Consider the following 14,111-nt stretch of genomic DNA (forward strand, 5'->3'; position numbering starts at 1 on the left):
CAAGATTTTTTGGGTTCATCAGGGGCCACAAACAAAAATGTGATAGCCTAATAATTTAACATAATTATTTTGAGGTCATAAATATTAATTACCTAGCTGATCAAGCTGTTGAAATTAACAATATTTTTTCTGTTAAAAAAAAAAAAAAAAAAGTGTCCGTAATGCACGTTGTGTAGAAAAAAAAAAATTCTAAATGAAAAGGAATTGGGGATCATTTGTTTTGTTTTTATTATTCTTAACAATGAAGACATGACATTAAAAATGTTTATCAGAGTGCACATGAAATTACAATCAGGGGGCTAAAAAAAAAAAGTAGGTTATATTCAGCAAAAGCTCGATTGCAAAAAATTGTTGCTGGAATAAAATGATGGTACATGCAGGACTGTCGTTTAAAAAAAAAAAAATAAATAAAAAGTCTAATTTTTTTTGGCTGCACCACATTTAGGATCGTCTCTTCATTGTCTTCAAATGCATCCTATCTCGCCTGCATGGCTCCGTACGAGCATTTTGCACCCTAATCTGAATTTACCGACTCAAGCCAAACCACAACATGCGACACAATCATCCGATCAACTCAAAGTCCAAAAAAACTTACTTCAAACAAATTACGCTGGGTTTTATTTTCACCGCTTCGACCCAACTATGACAAACCTCATGCAGCCACACTTTAAAGCGATGAGAGACTCCATGCAGATTTTCTCCATTAAAGCGGACCTCGGCAGGGCGATCCACAACCGGAGCCTTTTTTCTCTTTTTTTTGTTTTCCCCCTCCGCTCCTTCCACCCTCACGTGCAAGCCTCGCCATAACCTGCATCGTTTCGAGGCTCGTTTCACTTGTTTTCATAACTTTTCATAAAGATTTGGCATCGCTGGTCCGCATTTAGACGAAAACTAACCTCGATTATTTTAAATATCCAACATATAATTTCCCCCTCTGCAGTATTCCCTTTGATTCACGCTTGACTCATATGGCTTCGGGGCCAATAGGGGTCCGCCTTTGGGGCGCCTTAAAACCGTCTCTTCTTATCCCCTTTCATCATCTAACCCGGGACGCCTTAAAACCGCAGGGCCAGTTATTGCCTTTTTTTCCCCCGGACAGCCCAATGCGGACTGGCCAACAGCCAATCAGAGTCTTGTTTACATTCTGTGACTGACAATACTCTGGCACCGTGCCAGCCAATCAGAGCCCTACATACAAGGGGGGGGGGGGGGGATTCATTTGTAAACATTTAGAATAATGTAATAACCAAAGTCCAAAGTAATAACACATATTGGGATTACTGTCTTGTCTGCGTGAATCAGAGTATAGTTTAAATAAATTGGTTTGGAAACCATTTTGTCAAAAAGCCCCTAATAGCAGTAAAGAAGGAATTCAATATAGCTTTATGCCCATAAATGCCCTGAATTGTTCGCAAAATGTTAAAAAAAAAGGTGGCTCTCGTGATGCTGCAAAATATATATTAATCTGTAGCAGAAACACTAAAATTGTATGTCAACAAGAAATCATTTTTAAATCTTCAAACTTGTAAACATGATTAAACTAATAGTAAAGTTTATATTTTGTTTTGGTGATGGTAATCTTTTTTGATTTAAGACATGGCAAATTATTGTTAAATTGGGATTATCTTTAAAACATATATTGAAAAACATTTTAAAGAAGATATTCATTTTTGTTTGGATTTACATTTATTCTAACTTGTAAATATATACACTGTTTAGTTTATTTTAAATTTGTTTAGGCTCAAAGCTCCTGGTAATTGTTAAGCTATGTAGCAGAGGCGTAAACACCACTTAACCTATTTTTTTTGTGCGGTGTCCGTAGGCTATTTGGTATATTTATTCATAGCATATTTTTATTAAATATATTTGGAGCATTATCTGAGTAATACAGGATTGTTAGATTGTTTTGAAACCATTTGTAAATTGAAGTGCAATCCTGACAATTTACTTGTTTTTTTTGTTGTTTTTTTTACTTTGTTTTTATTTGAGCATTATCCCTGCCTGTAGACCTGTTTAACTGCTGTGCATTTTAACTGTGCACAGGAAAGCACTGAGCTCCATTGTAAGTGGTTTGTCCATCCCCTGCTTTAAATCTGGCGCTTCTCTCTCTGTTTAGCATTGCCAGTCACCACACCATTGGCCTGCGTTGCCGGCCAATCAGAGCCTTCCGTATCTGCAGGCGGGCGGCACGAGCTCATTAACATGCAGGTATCCGACCAATGGCAGGGCGTGTTTACCCTGCCCCGAGACGCGAGGTACGCAGTTGCACCGGGAGAGAAACCGCTGCTCGGAGATCCGAGCCGCAATCCAGCCAGGCCGGAAGCCCCAGTCCCACTGCTTCCATAGACTGAACCAGCAGGCTACTGCACAGCCTCAGATGGAAATACTGTAGGATTTCAATCTAGCCACATGGTATATTTCAGATTTTGATTTTAAATGGGCGTCGTACTCGGCCTTGCACCTTCCCACCCTGAGTTTTGTGATTTTATAATTTATTGTTATGCAAGGATTTAACATACCAGTAAGTAGTAATTTTATATATTTTTTTATTTAATATTTTTTTTTTTTTAGGGCCTGTTTCCTCGTTGTGAAATGACAGAGGCTGTATTTAGTCCAAAATGCTGTGACATGCTGACATGCAATATACACAGTGCTTTCTTCCAAAATAACAAAACAGAATGTATGAGGTGTGTCCTTTATGGAATTAATCGAAGATTTAATGAACTGACAAGACATATAGCCTAAAATCTTAAAATTATTACTATTATTAATATAATAATTATTATTCATATTATTATTCATGTCATTAGGTTTATTACATGTTAATGTTGGCATTTTATTTGATGGAATATGAATTACCGATCGACGACCTTGCTTGTTTTGTTTTTATTTATCCTACTTTTTTTTTTTTTTTAAAGGTGGCAATATATATTTGTTGCTGTTGGCCAAGATTTAAGATCCTTTGGTAATTTTTTTCCAACATGTTTAATGATATAAAAATATATATTTTGCTAACCTGGGTGTAGACTGTGGTTCTCCGTCTCTCGTAAACTCCAAGCAGAGGTTTGGCAGAGCGGGAGACATGTCTTTACACGCCCCGGCCGAGGTGCACTCCCTGCCGGCCAGCTCATTCACGGACGGCCGCCTGTCTCGCAGCACGATCCGACCTATGGGCTACGGCGTAATTTGATTTATTAACTGCTTTTCTGCTATCGATGGGATTCTGCAAATGAAATTGACAGCTGCTGAATGAATTGCATTAAGGGCGTCGATCATTTTAAGTTGTTTTTTTTTTAATTTTTTTTTTTTTTTTTTTTTTTTTTTTTTAATACAATTCCTGCGTGGATTTGATGAACGAATGCGCGCATTCCGGGCTGATATAAAGGGAAGCAAACGCAGGCAATTACGCTGCAACAATTAAAATGCCAACAAATGTACATTGACAAAAGCCGCAGGCTCTCTTCAATCTCGTATGTTAAATAATTTTATTCTGCGGTCGTTAGTGAGCATACATGGGAAGGCTGGAAGTAACAGCATGGCGAGTGGAAGGTAATGGCCGACTGCAAGGCTTCTCGGTGTGGAGACAAAGGCAGTCCTTCTGACGTGCGGCCATTCACCTTGGATCCCTTTACAGTCCACAAACTGAAGACTCAGCGATCATGTATGCTTCAGCAGGAGCTTCCTTAACGTTTTTCACGTCATGCATGCACACAAATTATCCCAGGAAGCCTCGGTTTGATACGTATTTGTGCCAGGGACCCGCGTATGGAGCGATTTTATTGTTGTTGATGTAGCAGTGAATTGAAGGCTGTGGGCTGTAACTGGTTACATGGGGAGATAATAATGGTGAGACTGAAATAGCCTATATGATAACAATATGCCTGCTCATTCTTGGACCACTTTGATATATATATATATATATTTTTTTTTTTGTTATTTAATTTATGATGAAATGATAATTATCTTGGGGACTCCCTGCAATCTATTCGAAAAACCATGCAGGGACCAGATTGGAAAAAAAAAACCCCACAAAAAACCCCCCACAATCACTTAATTATCTATTTAATATAAAATGAAATCTTCTGCTATTTTTAAATTTACTCACAGCAATCAATGAGGCACAAACATGGCCACGATTGTTGTAAAAATCGAAACCAAAGGCTATACATATATAATCTTTTACAGTGAAATAGCTTATATTTTATTTCAATTTTGTGAATGGACCTCTTTTCCCATCTCAACTAAATAATGCTATTTTTGTGGCGTGGCACACACGACGATGCAGCCTATAATGTATTTACTACTCCATTTGATTACCTGACCCGAAATAGGTCAAGGCAGATGAAGACAGTGAGAGTGCAGTTATTCACATGCACACACACACATGATCACACACGGGCGCGCGTGCACGTGCAAGTATGCACACACACACACACACACACACACACACACACACACACACACACACACACACACACATGCACAGAGAAGGAGAGAGGGAGAGTCCATGCCTTTCAGGAGCTGATGCATCTCTGTTATGAACCTGTAGTTTAACCATATTCTTATTTAAAAACCCCTTTCGTTGATCAGGACAGGTTTCTTCTACCTGAATCTCTGCAAAGGGCGATGTATGATTTTTTTTTTTAAATTTATTTATTTTTTAAATTGCCAGTTTGATTACAAACTGTTATTTTTGTAGTTTGCAAAAATACATTTGCAATTTATGCCAGTTAAAACCACTAGTGTGAAAAGTGTGATGGGAGCTGGTTGGAGCGTTAAGAGTGTCAGAAAAACGCCTGCATCAATCCGAGACAATAGGACGAGCAGGAGAAGGCAGGCAGCGTTGTTCACCTTGAGATGTAGGCTGAGTAGGTTTCCATAATTTTTTTTTTTTTTAACCCACCCAAACGGCACAAACACACTCCCTCCTCAAGCAAAAAAAAAAAAAAACGCCTTATGAATCGGGATTTATTAAAGAAATATACTGCATGTTAATATGCTTACACCGGGGAGAGTGACAGCTGGGAGCTGCTGACGTGGTAGTTGAATTAATTGTCTCGATTGAATATAATATGAACATTTAGACCTGTTAAATGGGACAGAATACGCAGAAACCTAAAATGTGTCTGCTCGTTGTGTCTGTGGAATATGAGGTGCACCTATCCATATGATTAGGCCTATATACCAGGCTGATCAATAGAGCTGAAGCTGAGCCCGATGCAGTGGGCTTTTGGACGCCTCGCTGGTCGCTTGTATCCCCCGTGACTTATTTTGTAATCAGTTTTAGGTCGAAAAGGGTGCTTTCAGCTTCATGCAAAATTAACCTTAATATGACAGAAAGGCATTACAGCAGAAATCAATGAAGCGGTACTAATGATTTGTTTTCTCGTATATATATTCTAGACTGCAATGTCAGTATTTAGCTTCGTGTTATTCTTCTCTGTGCCTTTTCTTGCTAATGAATCGCTTTGAATTTCTCCTTTGACAGAAAAGATGATCGGGGGCTACGTTCTTGGCTGGAGAAGCCTGCGATCGACTGAATGCAAGACATAGATACGAAGGAGAGGATTATTATATGGGTTGCATTTGATTTTCCTGACGTGCCCTATCCGGATTTCGGATTACTAAACATTCTTCGGAATGGAAGGACGGGATTTTGCTGCTCCGGCGCACCTCCTTTCAGAGCGGGGCGCACTGGTGCACCGAGCCGCCTCTCGGATCGCTCCCTCGGGCCACAGCTCTGTGCAGCACGCCGGCCACTTCCCGCCGGGGAAATACTACCCTTCACACATACCAATGGCTCCCCACTCAGGTTAGTCAAACATCTACAGGGTTTTTTTTTTTTTTTTTTTTGTCCCACAGCAATATTGAAATGTTTTCTCTCCACTTTCTATCTCAAAGCTGGCTGTTATTTCAGATGCTCTTCTCATAATGGTGCGCTGTGAAGAAGCCTGTGCATTTATCAGCGTCAATAACAGACGATAGGCTGAATGTGTCGTGTCGTACAAAGGTGGTTATTTTTTCACTGGAGAGAATAAAAGACGGGGCTCTCTGTTATGGTTTGTGCAGGTGTGGCACTATTCAAATATCAGCTAATAAATCGGGTGAGATATGATTTACAGCGCGCCTGCGATCATGATTTTTGATTAAGCTGAATCAACATTTATAGCTTCAATATCTCAAAGGCAATGAAGACGTGTTTGTCAAACAAATAGTCATTTCACAAGTTAGTTAAATGCCATGGTATTTAATGAGAAAAATGGCATTGAAGATCTGCTTTAAGTTTGCACGTAGGAAGTTGGACAGAGCACACTGGCACTGGTTTCCCAATGGCTCTGGAGCTGAATCTCAAATGAGATTTTGTCACTTCACGTTAAATTGACAAGTGTGCCATCACTTAACCAAAACCCGGGGCCATACCCGGAGCCATGCAAGCAAGGAAAAGAAGAAGCTGGATGGACAGGTTAGCTTGGGTTACAGTGTATGGAGGTGAGAGGAAGGAAAGCAGTCAGTTCTCCTTCTATATTGGGCTTTGAAGTGTCGGGGTGCAAATGTGTTCACAGTGCATGCATCAGGTTTAACAAGTGACATGGATATCATGTGAACCCAAATGGGCACGTTTGTAAACATGAATACACAATCTCAAAATGTGCAACTCAAGGACGACTGAGCAGAATAATGTACAGCAGATGATTTTGAAAACAAAGAAAGCAACTCTACAGTCCTCCAAGAACACACATCCATGTGCTTGTATTTACAGTTTTACTTGATTTATGTTAATTTTGCAGCTATATTGTTCCGTTTATGTTGACATTGTATTGGCTTTAATTGAATTCATAAAGGCTCCTAATTCGATTTTCATAAAAAGACTAAAATAGAAAATTATTCCGCATATGTTGTCGTGAACCAAATCACAAAATACATGTAATTGCTTTTATTTTATTCATCCATGTTAAACAAAAGAGATTTAAATGAGTCAAAACAGCGGCATATCGATTGCATCAAACAGTTTCACTTCTGAAACAGTTTTCTTTTGAAAATATGTTAATGTAGCCTCCAAAAACACATGTTTATGATGCAGCTGAGGAGTCTTGGGTTGCTGGAAAACAAAGGAATATTAGACCTTTAAAGTCATTTGATATAATATCTGTTAAAATTATTTGACAGAATTTGGTGGGCTCAGTGGAGGTGGTTAAAACAGCATCAAAGTCACTGCTGCCAATGTATTTAGTCCTGCACATTTTTATTTATTTGTTTGTTTATTTATGATTTTAATCTCTTATTAAATTGCTGTACTGAGGGCAGCATTGTGGTGTGTTAACCAAAGATATTTTTCAAATTCTTTTTGTTTATAAAGATTCTGAATTCATTTGCAAAATCGTGCTAAACATGAGGCATAATTAGTCATTCAGGAGAATTCATGGGTGCTGCTCACCATTCATCTCTCACCATTCATGTTTGTTTTTGGCAGACACACACACGCACACACACACACGCACGCACGCACGCACGCACGCACGCACACACACACACACACACACACACACACACACACACACACACACACACAGCCTGCATCCGTATGTTTTTTTTTTTTTTTTTTTTTGTTGCCTTACAGATGTTTTGTTGCGAGCATGAAGGCTAATGCTGGCTACAGGGCACAGGTGCCCCCCCCCCCCAACCAGACTTGGTGTTTCTTTTGTAGTTTTGTGCTCCACCAACATGAAGACCTCTACCCTCCAAATGTCATCACTGTTCAATGAGCAGCACAGGTGGTTTATTGTTCTCCTCAGAAGCGCATGGGTGTTACTGCAGAGCTGTCTAATATCCTCAAGATCTGGAAAATCATTTAATTCTTCGCATTTCAAGGATTTGATTGAATCAACATAAAAAAAAATAATAATAATTTGAGGGAAGTTCACGTAATATCAAAATCTTCTCCGAGCTCTGTCAAAATTATTTTGTTATTGCGTTCTGCTTATTCACAGTCACGTTCATTCTTTGATTTATTATTTTAATTGTATTTGAAAATGTCACGCAAGCCATAATGAAAATAGGTGGATGAGACGTGAAGAATAATTCACAATTATTCGTAGAAATAAAACATTTACGATGGTCATTTGTGAAAACAGTAGATGACTTCTGTTAAAAACTGAAGCACTGTAGACTGCTTCCTTTAATACTTCTTAATTGTTATTATTGGGACATTTAGGATGAACACAGCATGCGGAGGCAAAACTGGCTCTTCATCAGGTACACAGGCATCCAGCTCCTTTCTTTTTTACCTGTAGAAAGATGTGCATGCGTTTTGCATATTGATAATTCGTTCGAACATCACACAATGTAAATTAAAAATCCATGTGATGCAAGAAAAAGAAAAAAAATCAGACTTAAAAACAAAACAAATCTTTCATATTTTTAAGCCAATTTCTTTTATTTTGAAAAAAAAAAAAAGGATTCGTGTAAATATTCTCAGAATTCTTTTGCAATATATTTATTTTCAACAATTTGATTATATTATTAAATTCATGCTTTCAGTGTTGTTTTCTTTCTTTTTTTTTTTTTTCAACCAGCTTACCCAAATGAATATAAGCAACCCTGACACCCCGTAAGAAGGTGAAATGCTTGTAGGTTGTCCGACCAAACTGGTCCCAGACTGTTCATCCTGACGGGGCAGGTCATTAGCGTTCCTTCAAGTGTCCTGTGTGCTAGCAACATTAGCACAACTGAGCATGTTGTTTGCTGAGTGCGTTCAGTTTCTCTGCACTTTCCCCCCGGGGACCAACTTGCACACTGGTTCACATGAATACTTTACAAAGAGCATGAATATTTCAGGGTTGATGTAAAAATGCATTCAGAGGCGGGTTTCTGATGTGGCTCCTCTGACTTTGCAGAGGTATTTATTGTGAGCGCTCCCTTCACCCTCGCTGCTCAAAAAAAAAAAAAGAGTGACGGCAGTTGCAACACTCTCCCTTGGCTTTGTTCCTAGCAGAGTTACAGAATTTCAACATATTTTGCTGGAAATATTCCTTTTTTTTTTTTTTTTTTCTTTCTTTCTTTCTTTTGCACAGACTGGTGAGTTTGGTTGCAATCAGGCAACAACAGACATGAACACTCACTTCTACCTTCTTGCCCACTGAAGCATGTTACTTAGAGCCAGTAGAGATTCTGTCAGTTTGCATTTGCCTCTGTCCATCTTCACCTACTACAAGCCAGTCATTTGTAATCCATGTCAGGTGGTCGATTTTATAGTTTACGCTTGCACTGTGCTCTGGGAATGTGACATTGGAGCAACTTCTCTCTCTCGACCCGCTGACACAGTGAGACGCAGACCTGTAAACGCATCTAATGCAGTTTAATTCAGCCAGTTCATTTACAAGGACTTTGAAATAGTAATTTCATCTTCTGCTGGCTCCGGCGCAGAGTTGGATGATGGTCTTCACTTGGCTGTGAGTCCGGGATTCAGATGTTGGATAGTGTCAGACCAGGAGACACGGCGGAGCTGTCTTTACTGCTGGCATTTATGGCTGGGGGTTCATCTTTCAGCCATATTGTTCTGATCAGTGTGCTCTGGCTGAGGTGTGGCTGTGTGAAAGCAGCAGGGGGCTCCGAGGCTGTCCATGGCTGAGCTCTGCTCTAAACACCCCATGTAATCAAAGGTCATATTTGTGTCATCCCGCTCACTCAGCCTCCCCTTCCTTTACATCTGTCCTGCCTCCCCTTCCATAAGCTATCCTCTCTCTGTATTCCACCTCCATTTTTCAGCCTCCTTTCTTTCCAGCAGGAAGACTCTTGTGTCTGGGAAGTGGTGGTCTTCCTGCCACTTGTGTTTTAGCCACCCTCCCCTGCCCCTGGGCCATTGTTGCAGACCCCAGCTTTGTGTGTGTTTTACAGCTGCTGTTAAAGATAAAAAACAGTCCCTTCCACCCCCTTTATTGTTTTCTGGTAGGATGTCCCTGTCATTCCCTTGGTTTTTATGTCCTAGCTGGATATCTGAACCCCCCCCCACCCCCCCCACCTCCCCTTCAAAGGTTAGCCGTGCTGTCTGCCTTCTCTCTTTTTTTTTTTTTTTTCCAAAGGAGAATAAATAACTTTACTGAGACTTTTATGGAACGTCTCATTGCAGGAATATCCCATGGGTCTGTGGTTGTTGGGAAGACGCTTCAAAGACAAACACAGGTGTTTGGTGGAGTTAGCAAAGGGCTGGTTAAAACCAGGGTCTTTAAAAGAATAAACCCCAGTGAGTGGGTGAGGGTTGTTTGTGGGAAGGGAGGCTTCTTCTTCTTGTTGGCCTTGTAGCTCTAGTGTCGTGAGCACTCATGAGTTCGTACCCTACTCCTGTTTGCCTTTACCGACCTCACATCTGTTGATCCCAGATAACAGCGATGGCTGGAGCGTGTTTCATGCTCAGTGTAATTATACAGCCGCACAGCACCCAGGCTCACTGAAGCCTGTGCTAATCCTTTCTCTTTAAGTCAGACGATTTTGGGGATGTGGTCAGATGTGAGTTTTACCTGAGTGAAAATGTTACATTAAAAGGCTCCTTGTATACAGCAGCCACTGCGGTGGAAGTACAGTGACAGAACGTGGGTCTCGGGCCAACTTCCATTTCTCTCCGGCTTTGTGCGCTGCCTCTCGTTTTTACTCCAGCTCTGAGAACCACGGCCTGTTGTCGGGCTCATTTGTGGATTGTTGTGAGCTGACACGGTTCAGACACACTGTCACTGGAGTCCCCCTGAATAGTGGAGGTGTTGCTTGGCATCCTGCACCTGGCTGAAATAGCACCTTGCCCGGTGCTGCTGCCATCTGTCACCTTCCCCTGACACCCCCCCTGGAAACCCAAATGACTGGCAAGGGCAGTCAACTGTCTTTGAAAGGGTAAGCCCCTTACATACCGGCAAATGCTTCCGCTCATAAGAGTAACATGCACTTCCCATGTTTCGAGTGTATTCAAGCATCCGTATCATGAAAACTCAGGCAAGCCTCAGACTTTTCCTGAAGATTTTTTTTTTTTTTTTTTTCATCACTGTTAGATCGTCAGACCAGCTGTCCAATAATCGGTCATCAAAAAAATAAGTAACAACATATGGAATTCTTTACACTCAGGTAAATTAAATGGCGGATTTGAAGTCAGAAATTAATCAGCTCCTGTTCTGTGCATTTTTTTTTTGCTCATCAGCAAAACTGTCCACAGAAAGTAAAGGCCTAGGCTGCCAAAAAAAAAGAAAAACGCAGGGATCTGGCTCTGCAAGAGGATTTTTGGCCAGCTAGTGGCCATGTTGCCTCAGATACAGGCTCTTCAAACAGACCGCCACCCACACTACATCGTGTGGCATGGTGCCACAGAGCCCTCGCCTCAAGCATGGGGCGTGTACACAGGACAAACACAAAGGAGACCCACGGGTGAGAGTGACGGGCAGGGTAATACCTTCCTGTATTGGATTTCTGGGCATTGGATTTCAAAACCTTCTCATCTATTTTTAAACTCAACATGAGGAAGTGAGAAGTTGAATTAAGAATCCAATGAGGCTTTTGTTCGCTTCCCGTGACACGCTCGCACGCAATCACACCAAAAAACATAAATATACAATATGTTGTTGGGAGATTTAATAGACTCATACATTTGCCCAAAGTCAACCACTGCTGTTTTGTTTGGGATTTGAATCTCTCTCTGGTTTGCTCTTTTCCTTGTTCTTTCTGCCTCTGTTTTCCCCTCCTTCTCCCGCCCTCTCCCAGTATCAGGCTGCTTCTCATCAGGCAGCCTCAGGCCCACCTCAGCGCATGGCCGTATTGCATGTGACAGCTGTTAGACATTATTAACGGCTCAAGCAGAAAATCCAGATTACTTGTTTTTTAATTTCAATTTTATTATTGTAATCGTTCAGTGAAAAGAACAAAAAAAAGGGCTGTTGCCCTATTGTTGTCAGCAGATTTGTGGTCAGCAACTATACAGTATGCACATGAGAGTGTACGCATGTTTGGGTTGGTGGGTGTGTGTGTGTGTGTGTGTGTGTGTGTGTGTGTGTGTGTGTGTGTGTGTGTGTGTGTGTGTGTGTGTGTGTGTGTGTGTGTGTGTGTGTCCTGGGCTGTTTTCTCCAGACAACGCTGAGCTGAGGCACCCTGCGGTTGGCTGTGAGGCCTAGACAGGTGCATTGTTAACCCTCTAACGTCTGAGTCTGTCCCCACTGGATTCGCTGTTTGTGCTCCCGGCAGGATTTCATGCTCAAGATGCGGCTTGCGTTGCGGCCCCAGTTTAGGCTGCATTCATGGGAACCAGCGGCGCTGCTCTAATGGTGTGTTCTTTCACTGCACATAAGAGGAGTTTTGAAAATCAACATTTTTCAGACGACAGTTCAGTTGGCAGGGTCTTAAGTTTCTGCTGTAGCACCAACATGTCGTTAATGTACGGGATTTATTTTGAAAGTGAAACACTCGTACAACTCGGCAACCATTCCTGTGCGGTGCTTCCTTTCTGTTCCTCTTTGTTTATGCTCTTAACTTTATATTTTCTGCATTCTGAACTTCCTTTTTTCAAATGACTACGATACGTAAATGATAGTATGTGGCAGAGGGGCAGATAAACTCAAATAATGGACCCCGGTTTGGTGGCTGTCAGTGGAACAGTGGGAGGTGGTGACACACGGTACCAAACTATGAGGTGCACTGCAAAAATATATGCAAAGATTTGCCATTTAATATACATGCAGTATGCCTCTCAAGGATGTGTCAGGCCTTTAGTGAGAAAACAAAGATTAGCATCAGGAATTCCATTTTAATAAGTCTCTTGGGACCATCCAACCAGATGTCTAGTCCTCAATCCAGAGGGGACTTGTTGCTCTCTCTCTCTCTCTCTCTCCCTCTGAGATTTTTCTTCCTCTGTCTTGCTCTCTCTCTCATTCTCTCTTGCATGGATTTCCTGAACTCCTTCTGACATTGATTTGAAAAAAAACCCTGCTTCCTCTCCCTGCCTTTTTTTTTTTTGTGGTCAAATCACTCGTTTTACACCATAAATTCTTTCATGTCTACATGTTCACTCTTTGATGATCCATGTCCATAACACTCGCTGCTCCTCCCTGCAGTTGCCCACATCCACCCATTTCGTTTGCATTCATTGTGGGTCCCTCTCTACCCTCCACTTCGTTCTGCTTTTTTTTTTCTTTTTTTTTTTTTTCTTCTTCTTTTTGTCCCCTCTGCTTGGTGTGACCACTAGGCTACACTGCCTCCTCTCTCTGATATACTACGTGTCCTGAGGATCTGGGGCAAATGACTGGGCTCGCAGCAACAGATGTGTGTTTGTCTGCTGTTGCCTCACACATTAAGCTTTCTCTCCTTGCCATGCATGGCCACTGACCTACCCTCTGGTTAACGTGGGGGGGGAGGGGGCTGAGTTAATGTGTGTGTTTGCCCAAGAAAGAGAGAGAGAGAGAGAGAGAGAGAGAGAGAGAGAGAGAGAGAGAGAGAGAGAGAGAGAGAGAAAAAAGCAGACAGATAGACTGGAGAGCGAGGAAAGCGACAGCAAGACTAGATGCACACTGTCACATGCTGTCATACAGTTACTGGTGCATTGCAAACAGACACATGAAAAGGCGCACAAAGCGCGCGCACACACACACACACACACACACACACACACACACACACACACACACACACACACACACACACACACGTGCGCGCGCACACACACGTGCACACACATGCACAACACAAGCAAGTCACACAGACTCACACATCTTGCTTCCCAGGAGGCTGTGGGGCCAGTGGGACAGAGCAAGCTTAGAGTCTGGTTCATCTGTTTACATCTAATTATAGAAACAGGACTATTTCTGCAACCACTGCTCTGTGTTTTTTTTGGTTTTTTTTATTCTTGAGAGAGAGAATGAAAGCGTGCACAAGAGAGACAGGGTGAGAAAGAACGAGAGAGAGAGAGAGAGAGAGAGAGAGAGAGAGAGAGAGAGAGAGAGAGAGAGAGAGAGAGAGAGAGAGAGAGAGAGAGAGGGAGGGAGAGAAAAACAAAGCTTTGACAGCCTTTCTCACAATGGTGAACGGTTGGTTATCTCATCCCCTCAGCGCTGCTACAGTCTACAGCCTCTCAGTACAGTACAACAGGA

The 14,111-nt window shown here is 41.6% G+C and overlaps 1 protein-coding gene across 1 annotated transcript in view; it reads left to right on the forward strand.

Moving 5' to 3' along the window:
- The first annotated feature begins 2,237 nt into the window (after positions 1–2,237).
- LOC138197966 (BAH and coiled-coil domain-containing protein 1) overlaps positions 2,238–14,111 on the forward strand; it is a 64,251-nt gene continuing 52,377 nt past the window's right edge. Inside the window, 2 exon segments of the mRNA XM_069149037.1 lie at positions 2,238–2,521; positions 5,489–5,812. Of these exon segments, the coding sequence (XP_069005138.1) occupies positions 5,641–5,812 (172 nt within the window). The 5' untranslated portion in view covers positions 2,238–2,521; positions 5,489–5,640.

The sequence above is a fragment of the Embiotoca jacksoni genome, unplaced genomic scaffold (assembly GCF_022577435.1).
Source record: "Embiotoca jacksoni isolate LCO1_2020_lvr unplaced genomic scaffold, fEmbJac1.0.p SCAF_15, whole genome shotgun sequence".
In the NCBI taxonomy this organism is placed as follows: Eukaryota; Metazoa; Chordata; class Actinopteri; family Embiotocidae; genus Embiotoca; species Embiotoca jacksoni.